Raw genomic sequence first — 25,222 nt, 5'->3', positions numbered from 1 at the left:
CCGAGCGCATGTAGTATTGCTTTTAGCTAATACATCATGCATTTTCCTTTTTTCTTTATTCAGCAGATTTGCCTTTTTTTTCCAGCTACAAAATGGGCTGACTGCAACAATGCCTTGTACTTCATGACATTCTCTCTATTTGCGGCCAGATTGCACCTATCTGATTTGTCCTGATTGAAAACTATTTCTATCCCCAGATCACAGCCATGTGCACTTGCAGATAGCATCAGTGATGACAGGTCAAACAATGAGTGAGGTCTGTAGTCTCTGTATGTATGTGTGTGTACATACAGTATGAACGTGTGCGTGAGTGTGTGTGTGTGTGTGTGAGAAACACAGAAATAGACACAAAGCAAGGAAAGTGCAGTACAATCGTGTCCAGGCAGCTCATAACATGTTTGTGCAGCAGCCTTTTCGACATTTCCAGGAAAGACAAAAAGTCATTAAGCTTAAGGTAAAGTAAATTGTAAACAAGTTTCAAACCATTTGAGATTAATTTAGGTAACCGGCTGTTATTATAGAGCTGAACACATTGTGGATGACGCACCTGATGTTAGAAGCAACATAAATCCCTGAAAATCTAACAGTGCACAAGCAGCATTCCACCAATTTATGCAACAGTTCTTTCCCCTGTAGCAGCAGACTTAGTAATGGCTCCTGGAGTGTTAGGTAAGGGGTACAGCCCATGGTTTTCCCTGTCGTGATGCTCCGTAGGCCTAATGTACTGCAGTGGCATCATCCGCACAGATGATTGATGTCAATAGCCTCCACTTAATCACCTGAGAGGTACGTAGCTTCCTCAACACTCTGGCAGCCATTTTGGATTCTTCTCTAATGACTAGTGGGACAGGTTGTAGATGATGTTAGCTCACGCCGGCCTCACGGTTCACTACCGTTCTGTCAGTGATTAAGTGACTCATCTGCCTCTAGTAAACAAAACCTCCAACAGGAGAGTCCCTCATCCATCAAAAGATAACTTCTCTTCGGCGTGCTTATCTGCCTTGTAGGAAATCCATCACACCTGTAGCGAAACTGTGGATGTCATGAGATCTCTTGGGATTCACCCCATATAAACAAACTGATCCTGTTAAGGCTGTGATTGTGACTGTGATTTCCAGACACTCTTAAGCTGGATCAGGGGGAAGGGCGTATCATTCCCATATGTGTTTTGCTTCTGGGAACTGAGAGTAAAACACAGCTTGATGATCTGATTTGTCAGGGTCGTTTTCAATAAACCTGGATCCCTTATCAAGGAAACATCAGCAATGCTGAGAACTCAGCATCAGGGATCAATTGAAAAACATTTGTATTCAAACACATTAAACAATTCAGAATAAAAAAAGGTCAATAAGAGGTGGAGGACAACACCACTGTAAGGGATAGAGTGTTGATAAGAAACTGTTAATCGCTGAACGTTTTGTATTTGTTAGGAAAACACCCAGCTGCCAGTACAATTGTATTTTTTAAAAGCATCAGGTTTACTTCATAGGGACAAAGTGAATAGAGATGACAAGCAAGCGCAAAAATATGACTGCACTCCACAGCGTATCAAACCTTTGAAAGCAGTCATTCAGTATGAAACAGATAATGTTCATTATTGAGGAAACCTTTTGTGGGTCTCAGACTGATCCTGTGGCAGAGCGCCACAGACGCCTAACACTCCAATGCAATTAATACAATACAAAAGCAGGGCTCTTCAGTTTGCGTAGGATGAGCACAGTGATGATGTAACATATCTTTCTTAAGTTGCATGGGTAAGTATTGTTGGTCTGGACACCCCCTGAGGCTCAGTTTGATTCCAGCAGATTAATTTAGCCTTCTCCACTTATGCAACACCATCTCAGCTTTCAGGCATTCTCACTGGTCTAGTGATCACCTTTGACTCTTTGCATGGGTGGCTATAACTACTGAGTGCACTCCCTTGATCCTTGCTTAGAGAAGAAACAACACTACTCTTTAATAGATCCTCCTCGGTCTGATGCAAAACAAATTTGAGAGATTGTGACGGCCTTTGGTAAATTCCTTGATATTGTACATAGCAGCATACACTCAAGTGGATACAGCTACACAAGAATCCTGTGAAGCATGTGCTCAATGCAATTACCCCCTGGACAAACTTTCAGGAATTCAGTGAAAGCAGTGTGTCAGTTTCAATAGGCCTGGGGACATAAATCTTGCTCCACATGTAAATGATCACTTAATTGAGTTTTACAAGGCTTTTTCCATGACAGTAGCAATATATCATGTTCCTTAAGACTCTCTTCAATATACGTAGATTTGAGCATCACACATTCCCACTGGATCATTTGATTATTCCATCATAACAAATATCAAGGGGCATGAGTGTTCATTTTTAGCATAGAGCCTTGGCACGACATGGTGGCAGTGCTGCAGTTATACTAATATGCCCTGACATGTGATCAGGGACACTTTGAAAATCAATCCATCATGCTGTACATGAAAGGCAAGGCAGCGAATCAGAGAAGGGATGTTATCAACTACAGTTAAATTCTTAAGACTCTGAAATAGGAAGAGAATGAAGTTTAGTTGGATAAGAAATGGTTGTAGGCTATTTCAGCTTGAGAATGAAGTCACTGACATTACAAGAGCTTCATCTGAGCCGTGACATAAGGGTTAATAGGAAATCGAATAATTACTAATACTTGCATTTTCATTTGTTTTAATTATTTTCATCTTTACTTGATTGTATTATAATTGATCTTTACATTTTCTTTTACCTTTTATTGCTGCTTTACTTCTATTGAACTACCATTTGTTTTGCACGTTTAGCACGAGAGCCAAATCAAGGTCATCTAACCAATCCCAGCCCTTACAGTCTGTACAAGTCTGTTTGTTCGTATAGCAGCACCCTCCATTTGACCCCAGAAGAAAACATCTGCTCCAGACCTGGTATAATCCCTCATGGACTGATTGTTTGATGAACTGCTTTGCCCATTAACAGGTGAAATTTGGCTGAATTCTTCATCCAATGGTGATACGTAAGTGCCAGCCCACATTACAAGCATCATTAAGTCTAACGACATGGCCCTGTGTTAAAGGCAACTAGGCGCATGTGCCGCTTTGCCGCGAGAGACTTTGATGTGTCCACCCATATTTTCAGGCAGTAAGTGCTTGTTGAACTGCAGCCAACCGCCGGGGCAATACTGGGACTTTGAGATATACCATGCTCTTGACTACTGACGTTCTCGGGCTATAGAGGCAGGCTGATAGCGATGTGACCCTTTGACTGAGGGATGAGGCTCATCTGCTCAGGGACAGAGGCGATGTATAGATCTATGTGGGAACAATGGCGCAAGGGTAGAATATAAGCTAATGAAGATTCAAAGCCCTGTGTGAACTGCTTTAATGAAGTCTGCCAGTTACTGGAACTCATTTGGATAAAAATTTTTTTTTTCTAAATTCTTTGCCATTTTATCAGATTCTATGGAATATACTGTTATTAACCACTTTAGCCATTTATTTTTTATGGGAAAATAATGTTTTGAAAAATAATTTAGTTTTTTGAAAAAATAAGTTTTCATCTATAATAATATGCCCAAAATAGGAACCCCAGGTTGAAAGTGGTTAAAGCATCCAGTTGGCAGAATCTTAGGATCACTTAAATGTACAGATTCTCTTGAGGACAGTTGGCTATACCAGCTATTGTAAACTACATAAGTTCATGTCCTTACTTGCACTGACAGAATATACAGTATGATCGAGTGCGGACTCCAGAAAGTGGAACATTGAAAATGTCCCAACATGTGTAATTTCCTGACATCATTCCTCCTTATGTCCGTCAAGGAATTAGAGCTACAGCGGCCTTGTGGCTTGCCACGGCCAAGGCCACTGAACTCCAGATAGTCACACTCAGGCGCTGGATACCAAATAGCCCAAAGCGAGATAGCACAGTCGCTCGTTGTCAGCCAACACCACAAGAAATGAGGTTAAATGGCACTATCTACACAATACGGGAGCCTCTTCTATTTTTATTGATGGTGTTGACAGCTTCCTTTTGGCTTCCAGCATAATTCTTGGAAACAGCTTAATATGCAAAGACTTTAGCCTGCATTCCGAATATCTTCTTTTTGCATAATTTGGAACGAATTTCATTTGTCATATGATGAGTTCAACAAAGCTGCGTCGAGTGTAAGATTGAACGTACCAAAAACAGCCCTTTTACTGTAAAGGGAAAAGGGACTGTGTAGAATTTCTTTTGTCCTAATGTGTGGAAAATTCTTTCACCTAATAACCCTTCAAACACTAAGGTGAACTTTTTAAAATGGATTTCAGCCATTTTCAAATTCCGCCTTTAGGACATTTCTTTGATTCTAATGATGGTGGTTATTATGCAGCCTCTCTAATCTCTCACCATCTTTTTCCACTAGCCTCTTTTGGTGGGATGTGGGAAAAGTAGAGCAGTTGTACAGTATGTAAAAGTCAACTCACAATCATTCTCACTCAAAAACTTATCTGATATAACATTTCCATTTAAAACTCAGGCCTCTCGTTTTAAGGACGGTAAACTGAAGCATTCAGCCAATAACAACCTAGCGCAGTGTTTTCTCTAGCCTCCATGCATCTACTAACCAAATTTCCAAAGTTTTGGGAACCAAAACTCTTGCTGTGGAAGTGGCGGGTGTGTCAGCAATATTCCACTGATGTTCAAGTTTGACAAATGACTTCCATCTCTAACACTCTATAGCCACCTTTTATTTTGAGAAATCACATGCAGTCTATGTGGTTTCTCAACTGGGATGCACAGACAGATAATATAATGGTGATATAAAATGCAATGAGTGCCAGTGTTCTTGTGGTGGGTGAGTTGTCTCTTTTCATTAGGTCCGCCGTCCATTAGCAACAGCTGTACTGGTTCCACTGCCATGTACCAAATTGCAAACTAAAACTACAGACCTCAGTATCGTAAATACATAAATACAAAAATCTTTGAAAGGGTCCCTTCGAAACAAAGTCTTATGCACACCTGATTGGCTCAGGGACGGGTGCGTAGGCAGGGATCAACGTACAGAATAAAATAAAATCTTCTTCAGGCATGAGTCTATGTGTCTACGTCTATGTGACCGAAACATTGCTCAAATAAAAGTGTTCCTATTGTGCAAGTGCAGATGGTGTGCGGGTCATGTTATTTCTAAAGAATACAATTTTAAACCAATTTCAGCTGACCACCATTGCAGAAAAGGCAGTTCTACAAGGGGGGACTCACCTAGTAGCTGGACCCCTCGCGTGAGTCCATAGACGTCTATAAGAGCCCAAAGAGGTTCCGAAGCGTGAACCCCACTGAAAAACAGCATAGGGCTGGACTCATTGATGCGGTAGAACACCCGGCCCTTCTTGTCCACCCAGAAGGAGATGATGTTCCCTTCATTGGAGAGCTCCTCAGGGAGGGCCTTGGCCCAGAAGCCGCTCTGAGAGACCAAGTCGGGGCAGGCGTACTTGGGCAGGTTGTCTGGATTGATCCTGGATGGATCCTTGGATGTGAAGCCAAGGCGTAGTGCTCCGCTCCAACAACACTGCTTTTTAGTGATCTGGGGAGACAAAGTTTGAGCAATATTGAGCAAGATAACTCACTGTTAACATTTGGGAATTACCTCATAATGGAGTAATACGTGTTTTTCTTTAGTATACTGTTGAACAAATGATGAAAACAACATATCTTTACTAAACAACAACTAAGATTAGGTACTTTGGTATGTTCATTGCATGTAGAGGAGCTATTTCTGTCTCATTGAAAGTCCCCATTTGCATTGCATTTGTCATGCAAGATAACACTGCTCCTCACATGGCAATGCTTGCCCTGTTCTCTCACTTTAGAGACATAGATGGCCTGATAGGTGAAGTGGAAACTTGCACTAAGCTGCTGCTTTGGCCCACACAGGAGCAGGGAAAAACTGACCAAAATTACACCAGGGGATACAGAGGGAGGAATAAAGAGACAGACAGACAGACAGGCAGTAAGGGGGGAAGGAGTGAGAAGAGGGAGAAAAAGGACATGTCATCCTTGCCCCACTGCATAGCGCGTGTCAGATTCCGTTTGTTTTACCTTCAGTCGAACTTGCTCATACAAAGCGATGGGTCTGTTGCCGAAGGTGATGGCATTGCAGAAGCTGGCTTGTCTCTTGACTGTCCTTTGGGACATGTCCATGACAATCTGTGATCCCTTGGCGCTGGGGTGAAAGAGCAGGGGGAAGGGTGCCATGCTGCCACACTGCTGGATGGGCAGGCAGCGCTTGGGCTTGTGGTGGCATCGGTGGCTTGTGGTGGGGAAGGGCCCACCCAGAGAGTCTAGGTGGAAACACAAAGATGGAGAGAGTTAATATCAGCTCGGGCCCATTATCCACTTTCAACCCGGAGTTACAGTATGTTAGATATACAGTAGTACATATACTGCACTTTAATTGTCATGAGATTGGGTACAGGTTTTGACCTTCTGTTTGTCACATACCTTTGCCTTACTCATGCCCTACCTGTTACTGTACGATTCAATAGCACCGTATAAGAAATGTATTCTGTGAAAATAATCTGTCAGGCCACACTTCAAGCTTGTAAAGCGTTGCACCTTATAACCACCAAGTGGGCGTATATGCAGAGTAGGTTACATTGGACTATTTTCAGAAATCCACTTATGAGTGCAAGGTTAAATTAAACAATGGCAGAGTTGGTTGTCTCGACTTTCTACTTGGATGAGAAAATATAGAGCCGGGTTCGTTGTTCATGAGGAGACTGTGCAGCTGTGAGACGTTTTATAAAATGAGGTAATTTCAGTAATTGGTAATCTCCTGTAATACCCGTCTGTTTTTTCTTCATCTTTGCCAACTTTAAACTTGCTTGTTTGTTTCTCCCTGTGACCGAGGACCATTTATGTTACTAATAACCTGTGAATATGAAGGGGAGGAGAAAAAATGCAATGTTTGGAAAGGTTGAAAGGTAACATAATCCAAGGTAAACGGCCTCATACAATGAACCAAGTATTAGTGTAGCATTAAGAGGTCTTAAAGGACAATTATGTACAGGAACATTGAGTGTGGGTCTTGACATGTACAGTAGATGCTGACAGCAACTCCAATCATGACGTGTAACCCTAGACGTGGCCCATGTTTAATTGATTGCATTGAGCCTGTGTGAATCTCTATTTTCATACACCAGAGTCAAGCAGGTGGCTGGCTGAAACAGTTTGTCTATTCCTTCACAGAATGATGAATTCCGAATAAATGGCTGTTTGTACAGAAATTAAATGCAGTAGTTTGGGGCAAAATGTATTTAATTGGTTATTCAGATCCTGGCAACTTTATTTATCTCAAAATGGCAATTCATTTGCAACTTACATGCCATACACAGCAGTTAGTAGTTACAGAATATGTCAGAGGCAACAGATCTACATACTGTAATAAATCAAGTAAAAAATTAATAAATATATATATATATATATATACATTTTAAGTTATATTTAATTTAAAAAACAAGTTTAAGGAATGTAACAGTCATTTAAGATGACTGCTGTCGCCGTGCGGAAGGAATGATGAACTTAGTGTAGCGGTTTGTTCTCCTAAGAGGCACATTATAATGCCAGCCTGAGGGCATTACAGCGAATGAATGTGGTCAGGTTATTATAATACAGTCAATTCACTGGACAGAAAGTGGTCAGGTCAGTTTATTCCAATACACTGAGTTCACTGGACAAAATGTGGTCAGTTTATTCAAGTGCATTGAATTCACTGGACAGAACTAGGCCTATCACAATTATTACATAATCGTCTAATGGCAATTAATTGCGATAATCACAGTTATTTTGTCATAATCGTTTCCATGTAGAAAATTTTGCATACATATAAACGTTGTAAGCTTGTAGATCAGCTATTTCCGCAATTCTTTCCTTTTTTTTGTATACAATTAATAAATGACAGTAATTTATTTGTATATTCAGTTATTTGACATATATTCACTGTGCAATTTTTTATTACGAAGCCTAAAAGGCAAACAGAAATGTATTTATTATTCATATGTTCCAATGTTCAATGCCAAAAACACAATTAAATCGTTACTCGTTACTTATCGTTACTCGTTAACCGAGTGCCGTGCTATGAGCTTGTAGATCTGCTATTTTTGAAAACTTGTGAAAAATGTGTGAAAATCTTTGAATATATATATTATTTTGTAACTAAAATTTTTGCTTCTGGGGGTCCCTGGATCAAAATATTTTGAGATGGGGGTCAGCGGCCATATACATTTTCTGGGGTCCTTGACATGAAAAAGTTTGTAGAATCGACCTCAGGTCTTAATGAGTTAAGTTAACATTACAGTGAATACACTGAACAGAACATGGACAGATTGGCTGATAAGTCCTTTTGCTTTCTGGGCCACCTGTTTCTCCCAAAAGGGAGCACAAGTCTCTTTGCTGGGCTCAGTTTATCTTAGAGCAGACTTTTTACAATACCATTAGCTATAACTTTCCTTCACAGACAGGCCAATAAACCAGCAAATAAATGAGAACGTTAAAAGACTTTCAATGAATGTTTGATAAAAAATGAAATATAATTATCTCACAGACACAAAAAAGAGCTAAGCTTCTGCATTAAAGTGAGTTATTTGTTGTCAAACAAGTGATGCAAACACAGCGTTGTTTGTCAAACGTGGGATTGACAATCAATCAACTATGTTTACATCACTTGTGAAGAAGAGACAATGGGACGATGTCATCAGACCATTTCACAAGATAAGATGGTCTTTTCAAGAAAAACTGGTCTCATGTCTAGACTCTAACCACATTCTCACAGCTACCTGCCAACAAATACCAGCTACACCTGCCAACAAATCCACATAAGAATCATGAATGAACGAGTTCCACTTATGATTCTGTCTACCTTACTTCTTTTTTTTCACATCTGGCTTTTTTTTTTTGCACCGATAAGGACCTGGCTGGGAGCCATTGTGGGCTCTAAATTAACCGTCACTCCCATTGGCTAAGCTGAAGTCCAGACTCCACATTCACATTTTCACATGATTCAAAGCATTATTACAAGGCCAACGGTACTGTTATCACTGAGGCATTTCTTTGAAATCCTCCCAAGTAGTTTATTCTCATCTAGGGCATGATTGCTTATTAGTATTATGCGGAAGGTTAAAGCAAAGTCCTTTATTTCACAGCAACAGTTATGTAAGGGTCTTGAAGTATCATTCAATGATAACAAATAGCCACCCTTGGGCATGAAAAAGAACTAGTTTATTACTGTTATTTAGAACCAGCCTCATTTGGAACATTGAACAGGTTCTGTGTGTGTACATAGATGTGTGCGTGTGTGCGTGCATGGTGGGTTTGTGTAAACAGAATATACTATTCCCTTCAGTTTTCTTGTTCATCCACTCACTGCTATTGTATGCTATTGACTCACCTGCCAGTGAGGAGCCCCCACCGGGAGCACGTAGAGCCTCCGTTCTTCTCCTCCCGCCCAACACTACCCGCTGACAGGTGCCTCCCCAGCCCGTAGGATTAAGACAACTATCAAACCTCCCTGCCCTCCCCCAAACACGGGCCAATTGTGCTCGTATAAACGCTTGACAAAGCCGGATGCACCGCAGTGGATTCGAACCCCCAGACTATGTGGTGGTGGGCAGCTACGACATTAAATCTCATTGTGCAGTTGTTTTTTCCAAGTTCAAGTCATGTTATGCCCCTGCATTCGCCCCCCAACCAAACCCTCCACTTGCGTATTATTTGTTGCTGACCCAAGTATTCACATACGTTTCGCAAGGTTTTAATGACGTGTGCCGATATATCGTCCCGCGATATATCGCGATACGTTTTAGTGACGATATGTATCGTTTTGGGGGAAAAGAATATCGTAAAAATATATATATAAAATATATATATATATATATATTTTTTACAATAATAATAATCAGGCATGCAAACAGCCCCGAGGTGAAAAGGGTGACAACATGTTGTTTTTTTTCGGGTCTGGTGTCACACTATTGCCCTATTTGGATTCAAAACGGCTATTGTAGCTGAAAAGCCAAAAGTTTGCATGTCTGAATAATGTAAAAACAGAATTATTTGTTTGCATTTGCTTTTTCCCCCCCCCATATATTTTCATAATAAAAAAAGTGCGTATTGTATCATATCGAAATCGTATCGAAGTTGTGAGCCCAATATCGTATCGTATCGTTTCGTAAAATGTGTGTATCGGCACAGCCCTGAAGTAAATGTAAACATAATGCTAAATCAAAAAATAAAGCCATTAAAGGAAAATTCTCTTTGTTTACGAATGATAACTGTGAACAGACAATGACATACATTAATGGAGGTGGAGGTATGGTCCTTTAACCACTTCATTCCTACCAGCGTGATCTAATATGAGAGTGACGACACTAGCGTTGACTCCCATCGTAAGAATGGATGCTGACCTCAATGAGGAAGTTCCAATGTTTGGAACTATAGCCCATAGCGGCCCGCTTTGCGAATAGATCAAAGCACCTCGTAACTCTCTCTCTCTATGGGTCTGATTCCTACACATGGTTACCTGGAGTCCCCCAGGGCTCTATACTAGGCCCCCTCGTGTTTTCACTCAGCATTAAAAATCTTTGCAGAAAGTCTGCAAGCTTGTAGATCTTACAGATCAGCTGTTTTCGCCATATGTTGGCCCCACTGAATAGGGACGCTACGGTTCTGAAGACAAAGACTCATTATGTGGCTTCTGAGAGCAGACCTCAGGCACAGTAAAAATGCAGAGCAAAAGAGCAGTTTCTCTATTTGTTCTGTCAAATTCAGAGGGCCTTTGCCAAGTGTTAAAGCATACAGTATTTGTTTACACATACATGTGTGCCTTGAGGCCCTCACACGGCGTCTGAACACTGTCGAATGGGGCTCTATGCAGTATGCACAATGCCTTTAGTTTAAATGAAGTCATAACAAGTCCGTTCACCATATTGTATGCCTGATGTCATGTTATACGTGATGTCTTCGAGGAAACAATGCCAGTGTATTGTACTCAATGCCTTTAAATTAAGTCATAAGAAGTCTGTTCACCATATTGTATGCCTGATGTCATGTTATACGTGATGTCTTCGAGGAAACAATGCCAGTGTATTGTACTCAATCAATGACAAACTACTCCACACAGAATTCCATTCAATGGCTGAAAACAGCTCTAAAGAAACCTGCCTTTTTCAATATGTCAATGTCAACTCTTGCTGCTGCTAAATTAAATTCTTCCATCTCCTAAAATCTGGTTTTCAACAGTCACCTAAAAGTGCCTTAAACTGTGTAAAACTCAATCAGCACGGCAAAGGAACAGATCAAATGTCAATTGTGGAATAATAATAATAATAATAATAATAATAATAATAATAATAATAATAGTATGTTTAAAATGTTTGCCAACGTGATTAAAATACTTTACTACTTTATTTTTAGGGTATATATTAGAATGTACCTCTGCTTTGGGAAATGAAAAAAAAAAAACATTAATTTTGTTATAATAAAGTGTGGTTGGTTGTCACATGTATAATCCCAAGGCACACTTGGACTTTTGGGGACCACTGGCCCAGTTCATATCCACAATCGCTGGATCAATTAAAAACAACAAAACTGGAGGTAAACAGGTCTGCATTAGGGGTTGTAGAGCAGCCAGAGCTGTAGACTTGAGACTTATGGGCCATTCACAACAAGCACTCCAACTATATAACTATATAACGATAACAATAACAATAACAATAACTACATCGTTCACCATTGCCTTTCTTATAGTTATAGGACTCTGCTATCCACCTGAATTACTTAGAATAGAAAACGTTATCTTCATAGCTACAGTTACAGTGCTCGGTGTGAACGTCCCTATTTAGACAGATCGAAGTTGTGAAAACCAGGACTTGAGACTCGACTTGGACTTGAACCGAAAGACTTATAAAAACAACTCTGGACAGTGCTACATCACTGATGGCACAGTGACAGGCTGAGCATGTGTCTACAAAGTCACGTGACCTGACAGATGACAGAGATGTCAAGCATGACACTGAGCAGACCCCCGCCATGATAAAGAGAGGTGCCACGGCAAACTTCAGACGTGCAGGTTAAGGAAGGATAATATTACTTAGTGCACCACCACCGCACACATTATGGCTGTGGCCGCTGTCATTAACTGTAGGGGAAAAACACTGGAGAGACCAAGTCTGGCCCTGGCCAGCTGTCACATAGCCTCCTACGCCAGTCCTCTGTGTTTTGTCCCGGTGTAATAACAAGCCATGCATACAGTAGGCCCTTAATGTGATTTATCATTGATATTAATAAGACATGGTGGCTCTCAAACATGCATGGGAGCAGCAGCACCCCAGGGCAGGGCAGCATCCTAAAGAACCGGTGGACATTTATGTGTTTAGTCGGTGACATGACATCAATTTTATGCATAGCGTTTTAATGATGAACAAACAGTAATGACCCTTGCACATCACTTTTAAAAGGTTAATTGTACAACAGTTTTTAGGATTTCTGTTCATTTTCATTCATTTGGTGTATGGTTATGATTCAACTGCTCTTTCAAGGGGAAAACCCATTGGTACCTGTAGAAGACTTTAAAGGTAGGGTGATATTATTTGAGAAATTAGAAGATTTTTTGTAAAAAAAAAAAAACATTGTTAAAAGGTTAAAGCACTATATTGTGATAGTAATCATTGCTATAGAGTGTTTGTCTTTAATAAACAGAAAATACATTTTCAGGTAGGTGACAAAATGTCAGCCAATCAGGAGAGAGTACCCATTTATCACCTTCATTTTTATAGTGTTCCAATCCCAATTGTGTCTGCTCATTTCTTTGTGTCATCACTTCCAATTTTACTTGTTTAATCTATATCCAGACTAAGTTCTCTATCCTGATTGGATCAAATTGGATTGCATGCATTTTCTGTTTAATAAAGAGCTGGAGAGACATGGAGACTCCTGTTACTGCACAGACAGTCTCTATAGCAATGACGAGTAACCAGAATATAGAGCTATTTAACACTTATTTTAACCAAAGACAATCACTTACCCAATCTTTAATGTTATAATATTTGTTTTCATTTTGTTGTTAAATTTAAGTTTTTAAAGTTATTTTTATAGGTCTAAATAAAACAGTTTTGTGTTGACCAAAGTGGCATAGAAAATAACACGTTTGAGCAAACACACATGTATGCACAAATATGTTTTTCAAGACTACTTCTAAAGACATTTAGACAATTTAGTGTCATTTGTTTTGGAGGTAATTCAACTTAGGGAACAATCGCACTTTCCTTATACAAATAAGCCTATACTTGACCTGTGAGAAATGTCTTCAGAAGTTCAGATATAGCAACCTAATGTTCCCTATACAGAATCGGTGACTTAATTCAATGTAGGCTACATAGGCCTATATATATGAAGATTAATTATAGCAAGGCACTTCCATAGCAGTTTCAATTTCATTTGTCAATCAAAACAAAAATACACATGTTAACACAATTTGAAATGATTTCAAACCTCATAAAAGTGTCATGCTCAACAAATAGGCCTACAGGTTATGACCTGACCAGTTCACAATGCACACCGTATTTTGAGATAAATTGTCTACTATTATCTTTACGTTTATCCTATAATGTGGGACTTATGCATGTTATCTCATTTCAAGAAATACGACATTTTATTTATTTCATGCATTCATGTGTGGACAGCCTCCAAGAAACTATATATAGGCAATCAAACTTCATAATAGTCAGACTCTTGGCGAGTAGAAACAATGCAATCCCTAGAATAAATAATAAATCAAGTGAAGGCTATAATCATCACACTCCAAGAAACTATATAGCTATACTGCTATAGGCAATCAAACTTCATAATAATCAGACTCTTGGCGAGTACAGGAAGGCTGATAACATCCCTGGAATACATAATAAATCAAGTGAATTAAATTGGGCTATCATCATCACAATATAATAAATAACGTATCCGCGTCTATAATGCCAGATATTCTTACCGTAAAAGGCATTCCTGGTGATCTGACCTCCCATGGTTTGATGCAAGGTGAATAGACAGGGAACTGCACTGTCTGCGTCTCTACATAATATCGGCTCGGTCACGTTTTGGCTCTTTGCGCTCATAGAGGTCCCGACACCTTCTTCTCAGTAGCGGCAGGTTGTGTGTGTGTATGTGTAGGCTACTGTACGTGTGTCTGTGTGTGTGTATACAAGCTCACTCATCGACACAGGGCTGCCTGCCTGGATCCAGCTCTTCTCCACACACACGCTGCAAGATCACATTGAAATTAGCATAAGAGGCGGGGCTTCACCGGACAATTATTAAAGCTGATTTCCAAGAATTTTCTCTTACCTGCGAGAGTCACAGCTTTTTTTAGACAGGCGCGTCGAGAGTCGAGACTCTGACTCGGGCTATGTTTTCTTTTAATTCAGAACGTAAACTTTTTTGTTTTTCCAGGCAACTCAATTTCAAACTCTAAAAGGTCTCAGTTCTTAAACTTTATCTCGAAATTAAAGATTTTTTTTTTGTTTCAAATCTGACTTTCCCACAGTGTATAGGCTATTTGACTGCTTGTTTGAAGATGAATGCTGATCCATTTTGACAGTCTGTGGAGCCCCCACTGATCACCAGAGACACCGCGGGGCTTAGAATGATAAGAGAATTGGAAGACTAGAGAACAAGAATAGTAATGTTAGCGGTAAAACTAGAAAAAGTGCTCCTCGGAACACAGGTCTGCCAGCCAGGTCAGGTAGGCCTACGTTATTGTGGGCCAGCAATGTTCAGAATTCGCCAATCAGGATGGAATATGAAAAATCTGATGGATCTGTCTTGATCACTTTACTATAGAGATAATGCGTACCGATTTGCGTGATGTTTGGACAACATTTGTGTGAGTAATATAACAAAATATACAAAGCAAAAATCGGACTCATGGTGGCGCTATAATAGGGCAATGTTAAAAGAGTGGCATTTGTTCCACAACGTAGTGCAAATTTGCATGCAAAGTTTCAACGCAATCGGATGCCTCATTCATGATTTGCAGCATTTTGTTCAAAACGGACCAATCCTGCAAACTTTGGATGCCAATCTTAGCCAATCAGGATGGAATATGAAAAATCGGACAGATCCGTGTTGATCATATGACTATAGAGATACCGTGTACCGATTTGTGTGATGTATGGATAAAATATGTAGGAAGAATATTAAAAAAAAATGTTTTGCAAAAATTGGCCTCCTGGTGGCGCTGTAACAAGCTGATCTGAAACATTTGAGGCAGAGGTTCTGCTCTGGCACCCAGGGAGTGTGTGTGCACAGTTTCGCTGCCATTGGACCAATGGTGCCGGAGATTAGCTGCTCGCAGACACACAGACGGACAGACGGACGGATGGACAGGGTGCGAAACAGTCTCTCCCACGCCTTCGGCCTAGCGGAGATAATAATAGACTACAACTTATTGTAGGATAATAAGTTAACAGTTTAGGCTTCAATGACGTTTACTCTTTCCACAATAGTTAGGCTACAAAGTCAAAGAACAAAATCATCTCATCTTCCAATTGGCGGGTCTATGTCTAAACCATAGGCCGTTTTTCAGGCCAAGGACCCCTTATCTGAGAGAGAGATGAAGCAGGGACCCCCACTACATACTGTAGGCCTATTGTATAAAATGTTGTTGTAGATTAAACATTTTCATGAATTTCATAGATAGATTCATAGACTTGTTTGACAGCACTATCATCTGTGTTGTGGAAATGTATGTTTTTTTGTTGACAGCAATATCGTCTGTGGTGGATTCATGTTAATGTGTATTTTCAGACATTTCACCACTTAAAGCTTCAATAGTCAATACTAAGTAAACTTGACCGTTGGCTCTGTACTACACCAAACCTCTGAAAATAGCGATCTACAAGCTCACGAGGCCTCGCAGCACGAGCCGTTGTGTGCTTGTAGATCTGCTATTTTCGGCTAATGTTCCCCTTAGAATAGGGATGCTATAGGGCTCAATTTGTTAATGTAAGAACAAATATTTGGTGGCCCCCCTGTAGTAACTCTGAGGACCCCCTAGGGGTCCCGGCCCCCTGTTGAAGACCCCTATGTCTAAACATTTGATCAAATGAGAAGCAACTTGTTATGGCTGCTCTAGTGTCTGGTTCCAGAGGAGCCAACTTGGCATCACTGCTAGCCTCTGATCCCCATGTGGGCATCTCTCTCAGAATCTGCCTCATCACCTCAGTGTTTACACAACGCTCATTGGCAGCCAGTGCTATGAGATATTGTTCTGACTTGGCAGCATATGCAGTATTCTCATGCTGTGTATATAAATTAACGCTGGTAAACTTGTCTAGACTGACCAAAAAATCTGAAAGCAATCCCCAGAGAGGGAAAAGTCGCTAAGAGCAAACGACATGCATAAGAAATCCAGATGGTTAATTAAAGAAATGGCCAAACCGGCATTTCGGCTCAGCAAACTGGAAATGGTTAAGAAGAAAATAATATAAACGTGAATAGACCACTTTGAAAGTTACTTGCAAGGACCCCTGTGGCTTATACATTCTTAGGTTTGTCATGCCACCTGATCCCATGGCCTGTCAAATCTGATCAGCTAATGAAAGTGATGTGCAATGTGTGATAAAAGAAGATGGCTTGTGTTACAAAATGGTCTCAAAACAACTATCACATTGTATTGAACTTGACTGCTCAAAATTGATTACGAGACAGACTCAATGATCACATTGCTGTTTCATTCAACCTATATTTGTCTAAAATATGCAATTGTCATGCCATTGTGCACTACCATTTTGTGGGGGACGTGATAGCACACATTCTGCACATTACTCACAGCTTGTCCAGAAAACAATGCAGTGCAATGAAAGGTATGCAAAATTTACAAATCTCTCAATTTAAGCATTAAATGAAAATCCCACCATAAATCATAGCATGATTAATTGTCAAAGCTATTCCGAACCTTTAACAGTGATAGAATAGCTATAAGTCACAAACAGTAGGCCTACATATTACTGAATTTGTTATATTTTTGTTTGCCAACTATATAGCTAGATGTTTCCTCTCTCCTGCATGGGTTGGATATTTACTGTACCATGTAGGCCTGACAGAAGTGACTGACACATCCTCCCACGGTAGATTATTTGTAGACGGATGCCTGGCAGGCAGCAGCTGTGTGGTGGTGTATCTGCTAGCGCGGGGCCTCCTGCGGACATCTCGACAGCCTTGTTTGAGTCTGCTGTGTGCACATTTTTGCTCCTCTGGAGGATCTGTGTCGAGCAAAAACACCATTCAACTGAGATTTGGACCCTCGCCCCACGGCCATGTGCAAAACATTACAAAGCAATACACAAGAGCATCATATGATCCTAGACCGGGGCTGGTGGCGGGAGGGGGCAGTGAAATATCAGCCCAGTCTACCAGGCAAATTAGGAGGTGATAAATGACTGTAGGGAAATCAGTGCGACACACAACCTGGTAGTAATACCACTAAGATAATAGTGCCAACAGAGACCGTCTCAAGCTCTAATAAGAATGCAGTACCAGGGGAAAGTTTCCTGATCATGGGATGTTCCTCAGGCACAGCGCAGATCTGAGATTGTACACTTGACAAATCGTTCACACCAATGCCTGTGATTAATCTGTGGTCCTATTATTGTATTCTCCCCACAGAATTTCACTTCATTTCACAGAACAAGTGGGTTTCTGCAGAATTTGTATCACATGGATCCAATTTGTTCTCCGTCTTTGATTCCCAGTTGTCCGAGTGCCTCTGATATTTTGGCGCTATGGATTATGTGTATAACCCAAGGACCCATAATAGCTTTATTAGCTCAGTTTAGACTTTATCTTGCCTGGCATTCAGTGGTGTGGACTCGTCCAGAGAATGTGGGGACTGGAGGATCATTGCTGGAATGATGATATGCTTAATGAACTGAGAGACTATAGTGACTCACTGGGATGCACATGTCTCTCCACATCCCATCCCAACTGTGGCTATATTGAAGAGGAGTGGTTGGCTTGACTGTTTTGCAGAGGACCTAAAACTGCTGCTGCATGGGAACTCATTTTTAACAATAGTTTATTTATCTATGAGTGTATCGCTTCATAACCAAGATAATGGCAGCCTGAAAGGGCAGTAGGTTTCCTGCTTTATGCTCGCTGACCAGGCTGGAGAGATGAACTGCACATAGCAAACATGGCTTAATTCTGCCTTCTGGCCCAGGAGAAATGCACTCCATGAAGGGTATCTGGGAACCAGGACTACAGGATATACAGTACTGTATGTAGGTTGCAGTGTCAAATTGAAAGTGACTGCATTTGATAGTCAACTCTTGTTTCAGTGATGTTGGTTACTAGGCACTGTAAGTCTGTGTAAAGGTCAGTGCAGAGATGAATGCAAAACGGAAGAGTAGAACACTTTACAGGAAAGGCAGAAACTACCTTTCAGGCCAGTAGCCATAGCATTTCTAAAAACATAATATTTTTTTAAATGTATGTATAACAACTACAGCTCCTAAAATACACGGTGCAGTTCATTTCAAACAATCACCTATTGGTGTTCATAGTATTCAGTGAATCACAATTACTCTTATCATTTACCAAGAGTACATCTGTTATCTATAATATACTATAGTAATGTTATTGGCCTTATGGCATTTTGCTATTATGTCACAGCTGGGTCCCCCCACCCCAAGTATGACATAAGCAGCAGCCATGTGAATTTGAACAATTGATCTACTGTATGGCTCTGCCATGTCCAGCCATGTGAGATGCTTGCTTCTGACTGGCTGTCAGCACCTCAGAGACCACTAGATTATTTACAGCAGGTCTGCTGTACATTCTAACTTGTTACCAGTCTGGCCATTCTGTCCCCTCCTCAAAATACAAACACTTGTTTGGCTGTTATTTGATACCGTTGTGGCACTTAAACTTAACTGAACTACAGTATGAGTGTTGAAACCTGTGGTTGACAACATATGTTTATATGGTGGTTATATACACTTTGAGACTTTAGTATTTATATCCATTCCAGAACAAAACCTCTATGTTGTCATATTCATGGGGCCGATTCTTAGATATTATTATGAATCTCACATATCACACTTAATGGTAGTTTGTGGAAGTGGAATTTTAGGTGCACAGTGCACACACAGTAGAGGTGATTTCCTGTTCTTGATGCACGCTTATGAAATAAATAAATAAAGTTAAATGCATCTCTGGACAGGAGATTTCAGGGGCACGTCTGCTGGTCTAGGAAATGGATGTGTTGAGATCATGTAGTAGTGAGTATAATGTGTTTATGGCCTTGCAAAATCTCCCAAGGAACACCAGGGACACAAGAAAACCCTTTTAATGCTTTGCTAAGTTTGTTCTTGGAAGAGTCCAGTGCTTAGGCTGGCCCATACCCATAGTCATGAAAACTCATGAAAAAGTCATTGAAACACACACACAGTCAATAATACAGTAATTATATACAGTATTATAATTTACTACAAACAGCATTGCAATGTAAATTCCCAAAGGCAATACATAAAGATAATGCCAGGACAGAGTTGTATAATTTGTTATGATGCATAATAGGGTAAGCATACATGCATAAAGCTGGGGTAAGATTATCTAAATAAGGTATTGTTTCAAGGAAACATTGTGAATGTACATAATCTACTGTAGGCTATCTCATGCTTACACCACTGGATGTACGACAGCAAAGCAGTTTAATACAGTACAAATATGGCATCCATTCCACAGATGTTCCAATCTGCTCTAATGTCGGATTTATCAATATCAACATATCCATGACACGTTGTGAGCTTGTAGATCAGCCATTCTCGGCATGACGCCGTCGTGTGACAAAGTATTAATCAGGCTTAAGAATGTTGCAGTGAAACCCACCAGATGGATTTAACACATCGCGCATCTTCTATCAAACAGCAGCCACATCCTCTCAGCTCCACAGGAAGTGAATGAACATGAATGGACTGAACGCCAGAAAACTGTCCTCTCTAATAAGCCCAACAAAAGGCATGTTTCTATTTCTACTAAAACCTTGGCCAAACTCACCACATGTGGCAGCTGCATTATCTTAGGGGCTAACATTAGCCAGTGTGTTCGTTTTTTGTGGTCATTTTTATAACGGTGCATTTTGTCTTTGCGCTGCAAATTTGAGGGTGATGGAATGTCATTTTCCGCAAGGGTTGACATCCAGACACAAAGAGACACTTCCGTGAAAAGGATATTTTTTTCTTTTGGTGCATTTTTCGACTCAGCATGGAATCCCTTATACACATGAACCCCACTGTGTAGAAGGAACAGGAATATGTGGGAGAGTAGCGCTCCTGTTTACAATCTTTCTGTTCTTGTTAGCGCTGTGTTATAAACTGTTTAAAGCAAGGGGAATATAGACCCTGTAAAGTATTGCTGAACTAGAGACTAACTGCAAACCCGTCAGAATGTTAACTGAAGCTCAGAGTAAACGAACCATGAAGGACGAGTGTTTACAATGAAATATGACATTTACAGTCAATAAATATTTAAGGTGGTCCTGGCAGCCCTTAGGCTAATGCATAATTAAAGCACTCTATGTAAACGTATAATGTTATAGCATGGATAAAGCACATAAAACAAACCTAAGTGACCATTTTGTTCAATAGAGGTAGCAAATGAATTACTGAGTCCTCCTTAATAATACTAAGTTATGCATTATTTCAATAGTCCATGTGATGTTAGAAATTATCTAGAGCTTATTGTGCATCTAAAAGTGCCTATACATCATTGCAGTATGATGGCATCCTACTGGCTCTCATTGTTTTGTTTAATTGAAGATATATTTTATCTGACTGACTTTTAAAATCAGGTCTGAGCAAAACTGCTAAACACCAATTCACTTGTTCAATTCAATTCAAATGCTCAAGTTTGGAGTTTAGGTGCTCTGGATTGGGTTTTGTTAAGGCCTGGTATGGAGCATGAAAGCAGCATTGTTGACCCCGATGGCTAAACTTCTTGTTCCCAATTTCAACATAATGTTTCTCTCATGTAGAATATTTAGACTTGGGTTTCATATAATGTGCTGCCCACATAATGAACTGTACCACCGTAGGCCATAGACACATCAATATTTTAATGATTGGCTGACCATGCTGTTCCGACTCTGATAAAGCTAAAAGTATTATACATTTTCAAGTTCAGTTCGCAAAACAACCACTCATCTATATGCAGTCTGCATCTGAATATGTTCAGAAATAAGGTGTAGATGGAGAAAGATGCACCCTGACTCTACACTTTGATGTACAAAAGGAACGGAACACCCAAAATGGACAAAGTGGTAGGGTCCTTACACTGTGTTCACAGAGACTTTTATGCAGTTTTTGACATCTCATCTATCTGATAAAAAGAATAGTTTATGAATCAATTAATCAATTAGGACATACACATAGTATTTGATAGGTACAGGTAGATACAGTACATTATTAAATTGCCAGTGACTAACTTCTATGAGGACCTTTGGATTCAATTCAAACCTTTTTAAAATGCCAGAAATAACAAAGCTTATCAAGTTGTACAGAAGTCAAGTCATCATCGGTGAGGTGTAAACAAGACTACGAGTCTAAAAACTCGCCAGCAGCCCCTAGCGTCTGTGCTGCTCCTTACATCGAAATGGAAAATGGGGGGTCATGCTATAGGATCACCAAAATCAATAGGTTTCATCCTGCTGTCTGCCTAATCGATTTTTTTGTGAAAAGTCAATGTTTTGGCCTGAGTGTGGCACTAGAGGATAGGTTGGATGATGGGGTTACTAAAATAGTTAGGGTTCATCTTCCAGGAAGCGTGAATGCACTCATGGCAACCTGCCGTTTGGATTTTGAGATAACTTGTGTGTCAGTGGAAAGGTTGGCCTATGGGTGGAGCGAGAGTAAAGGCCATTGGGTCACTAAAATCTGTAGGGACCATCCTTGCTGATCAGATGTATGGCACTTTTCCAAGTTTCATGCAATCTGCCCATACAGTAAGCACACTTGAGGTAGTATAAGGAACATTATGTAATATCCACATAACCGTAAGTCATAACAATGCCACTTTTGAGCACTCTCATTTGGTCCCGTACTAAGCCTATAAAGGATAAACAGGATGTACATTGAGTACAAAATCATTCTCCTCTATAATATGTATGGTTTGAAACAAATGGAAGGAGTTTGGATATTCTGCACGTCAAAAACATAATTAGACAGTATTGCTACTCATTCTGTTATACATCGATACAACAAGTACTCTGTGTAAACACACCGGGTAAATAACTGCTTTTTTGTAAGTGCAGTCATTACTATCTTCTTTTACAGGCAGATTTTATGCATGCTAGTCTAGTCCTCAGGTGACATGCACAGAGGACGCAATTACGACATTGCAATCTTTCCATTCCTACATAAATCACGAGCTGGGAAGACATAGCAAGGAGAGAGAGAGGCTTGAAACGACTAGAGCAAGTAATGCAACCTGTCATGCTCTGACATCACAGGAAAAAGAGGTGGCCAATAAAATAAAATACACTTTCTAAAACTTTTTGGAGACTCTTACTGGAGCTGATCCGTTGACAATACATTGGAAGCTGGCTTGAGGGACTTGTTTGTTTGTCCTGGTTGAGGATATACACTAAAAGGGTTTAGTTTAGAGTTGTGGGCCAGAAAACAAAATAAGTCAATGCAGTAAAATCACTCCCTAGTCCCTAGTAACTGTGAAATTGCTGTGGAAAATTGTTCTTCCTTTCTCCCAAGTGTTTGCGGATGAGAGTGCATGTCTGATGTTAATTTCCTTGCCTTTGGCAACTCATGTTTGTGTTCACGAAACATTGAGGAATGCATATGATATAGTCGATTTGCATTTATAATTGGTTCACACATGGTTGCAAAGCAAATAATAATCTTTTCCTGTGTATGGAACTCTTTATACTTTTAATTACTTTTTTTAGCTACACAAAACCCTCACTGGACAGCTGAATAGCCAGTCCTGCATTTATAAATGAATTAAGGAAGAGAAACAACTATCAATTGTAACCTCATTTAGAATTTGTGAAGTCGAATAGTTTTTTTCCCTACCATTTGAGCACGGCACTGGCCATACAACTCATAAAGCATTTATCATCGAGTTGTTTTACTATTTGTTTTGGAACCCACAATTACTAATTTATCATTAGTTAGAATTTCAGTCTTGCTTTATTCCCCTACACTTATAATTTGCTAACTGCCCTGGGCATTGTGATTAATTATCTCAAAGCAAAGAGATAATTGCTTCTAATGAAAAAGCCATAACTTTAATTGTCTGAAACATATTAATGTTTTCTCTTTTGCTTTGACCATGAAACAATATTGAACGCATCCGTATTCGATTGCATTCGGTAGGCTATGCTTATAGAAAGATGACAATGGAAATAATAGCAATGCAAATATTTTCTTTATTAAACAACTTAAACATATATTTTTCTAAAACAAACCTCTTCAGCGAAAATAGGCTACAAACTCACAACGCGTCACGTTGCGAGGCGTCATGAGCTTGTAGATCAGTATTTTCACCTGATGTTTGTCCCAGAATTAGGGACGCTAGGATTCAAGTGGTTGAGATGACGGATGTACTTTATATATAAGTATTCCTTATGCATTGAATATTTCAGACTGTTGTTAATTATGTTTGACGTTTCTCGATGGTCAGGATGAGACAAAGCTCTTATTTTCAAAGTCAGCGTATAATAAGATGAAGCATACGTTTCACTCAATGGTATTGATTTCTCTGTGTCCGTAAGAGATGCTTTGTCATTGAAGGTGCCCCGCAATGAAATTACCCTGGCAACAAGGTGAAGGCCATGCTATGGTGCCTTGACAGCTGCACACTGCAAAATACAAATGAGTTTACATTGCTTAAATAACTCTTTGCTTCCTTCTCCTTTCACAACCCCCCCATGTTCCTGTTCTCTCTCTCTCTCTCTGTGATATCTTCCTCATGCACGCATACACGCACTCACGCACGCACGCGCACGCGCACGCGCACGCGCACGCGCACACGCACACGCACACGCACACGCACACGCACACGCACACTCACTTACATCCCCCAGTCTCTACTCTTTGGCTCACTCTGTCTCACCTTCTAACATCCTCAACCAACTACTAGAACTACCAAGGAGCCTTTTTCTGAAGCAGCTGGCGCACATATTATGCTCTTAAATGGCTTCACTTTGTTCCTTCTAATTCTACGATATAAGTCTCCTGTTTGTTTTAGTCTAATTTTCCACTGTTATGATTATTATGGTATAACGTCTATGTGCATGCCAGCGTTCAGACTGTCGAGTCCAGATTTCCACTCCGGTTCCTCCTGTTGCTCCAGCGCTCTCCAAACAGATGTTCCATCAAACCTCTCCATGCTTGGCTGGGCAATGGACGTCCAGAGTTATTTGCTGTCACTCCACAGTCCTCCGGTGCAAAGAAGTTCAACATATTAACTGTCATTCACCAAAGCCGTGGGCGCTCTCATGAGTATAAACGCATGGTTGTATGTCGTCGCTGCGTTGGGTGGAAACCTTGTATGTGCAAAACTGTTACTTTTAAGGGAATGTAAAAAAGAACCTGCGTTCCAATGGATCCAATGTTGTTATTATTTAGTCACAAGGTCTTGATAATACTTTTCATTGGTTCAATATTTAGTCTATAAAGCCCACAGACAGATGGCAGATCTACAAGCTCACGATGCGTTGTGACCTTGTAGATCAGCTATGAGCTACTTTTGTGTGACACTGTAGTACGACGAAGTAGGGCATTAATTTACCCCCTAAAGAACCATAAAGTTGAAATATGGAGATACGTGTTTGTGTGTGTGTGTGTGTGTGTGTGTGTGTGTGTGTGTGTGTGTGTGTGTGTGTGTGTGTGTGTGTGTGTGTGTGTGTGCGCGCGCCCTTACACACGTGGATGTGCGTGCACCTGCAACTGCATGTTTACTTGCATGTCCCATGACGCAACTCTCTTTTGGGAAGTGTGCTGCACATTCTCTGAGGTCCAGGCTGTCAGTGAATGTAAGATGCTTATTCACACTTGGTCGCAGTCCACAACGACAGCCTTACATAACGTTAACCACATTATCCATGCATTCCCTCAACCTTGTTTTCACCTCCTCTAGGTTCTGCAATACAAGCGTGATGCTTGCTATCATCAACAAGCATCACAGCGGAAAACATTGTGGTTT

General features: G+C 40.3%; 1 protein-coding gene across 1 annotated transcript in view; it reads right to left on the bottom strand.

Moving 5' to 3' along the window:
- LOC308099872 (E3 ubiquitin-protein ligase NEURL1-like) overlaps nucleotides 1–14,199 on the bottom strand; it is a 33,344-nt gene extending 19,145 nt beyond the window's left edge. The window contains exons 1-3 of the mRNA XM_080448715.1: nucleotides 13,998–14,199; nucleotides 6,062–6,303; nucleotides 5,225–5,546 (exon numbers count right to left, since the gene is read on the bottom strand). Of these exons, the coding sequence (XP_080304841.1) occupies nucleotides 5,225–5,546; nucleotides 6,062–6,303; nucleotides 13,998–14,121 (688 nt within the window). The 5' untranslated portion in view covers nucleotides 14,122–14,199. The remainder of the gene's footprint in view (nucleotides 1–5,224; nucleotides 5,547–6,061; nucleotides 6,304–13,997) is intronic.
- Nucleotides 14,200–25,222: the final 11,023 nt, after the last annotated feature.

This window comes from Gymnoscopelus braueri (genome assembly GCF_963280865.1).
Source record: "Gymnoscopelus braueri genome assembly, chromosome: 14".
NCBI lineage: Eukaryota > Metazoa > Chordata > Actinopteri > Myctophiformes > Myctophidae > Gymnoscopelus > Gymnoscopelus braueri.
This window is presented reverse-complemented; position numbering and strand designations above follow the sequence as displayed.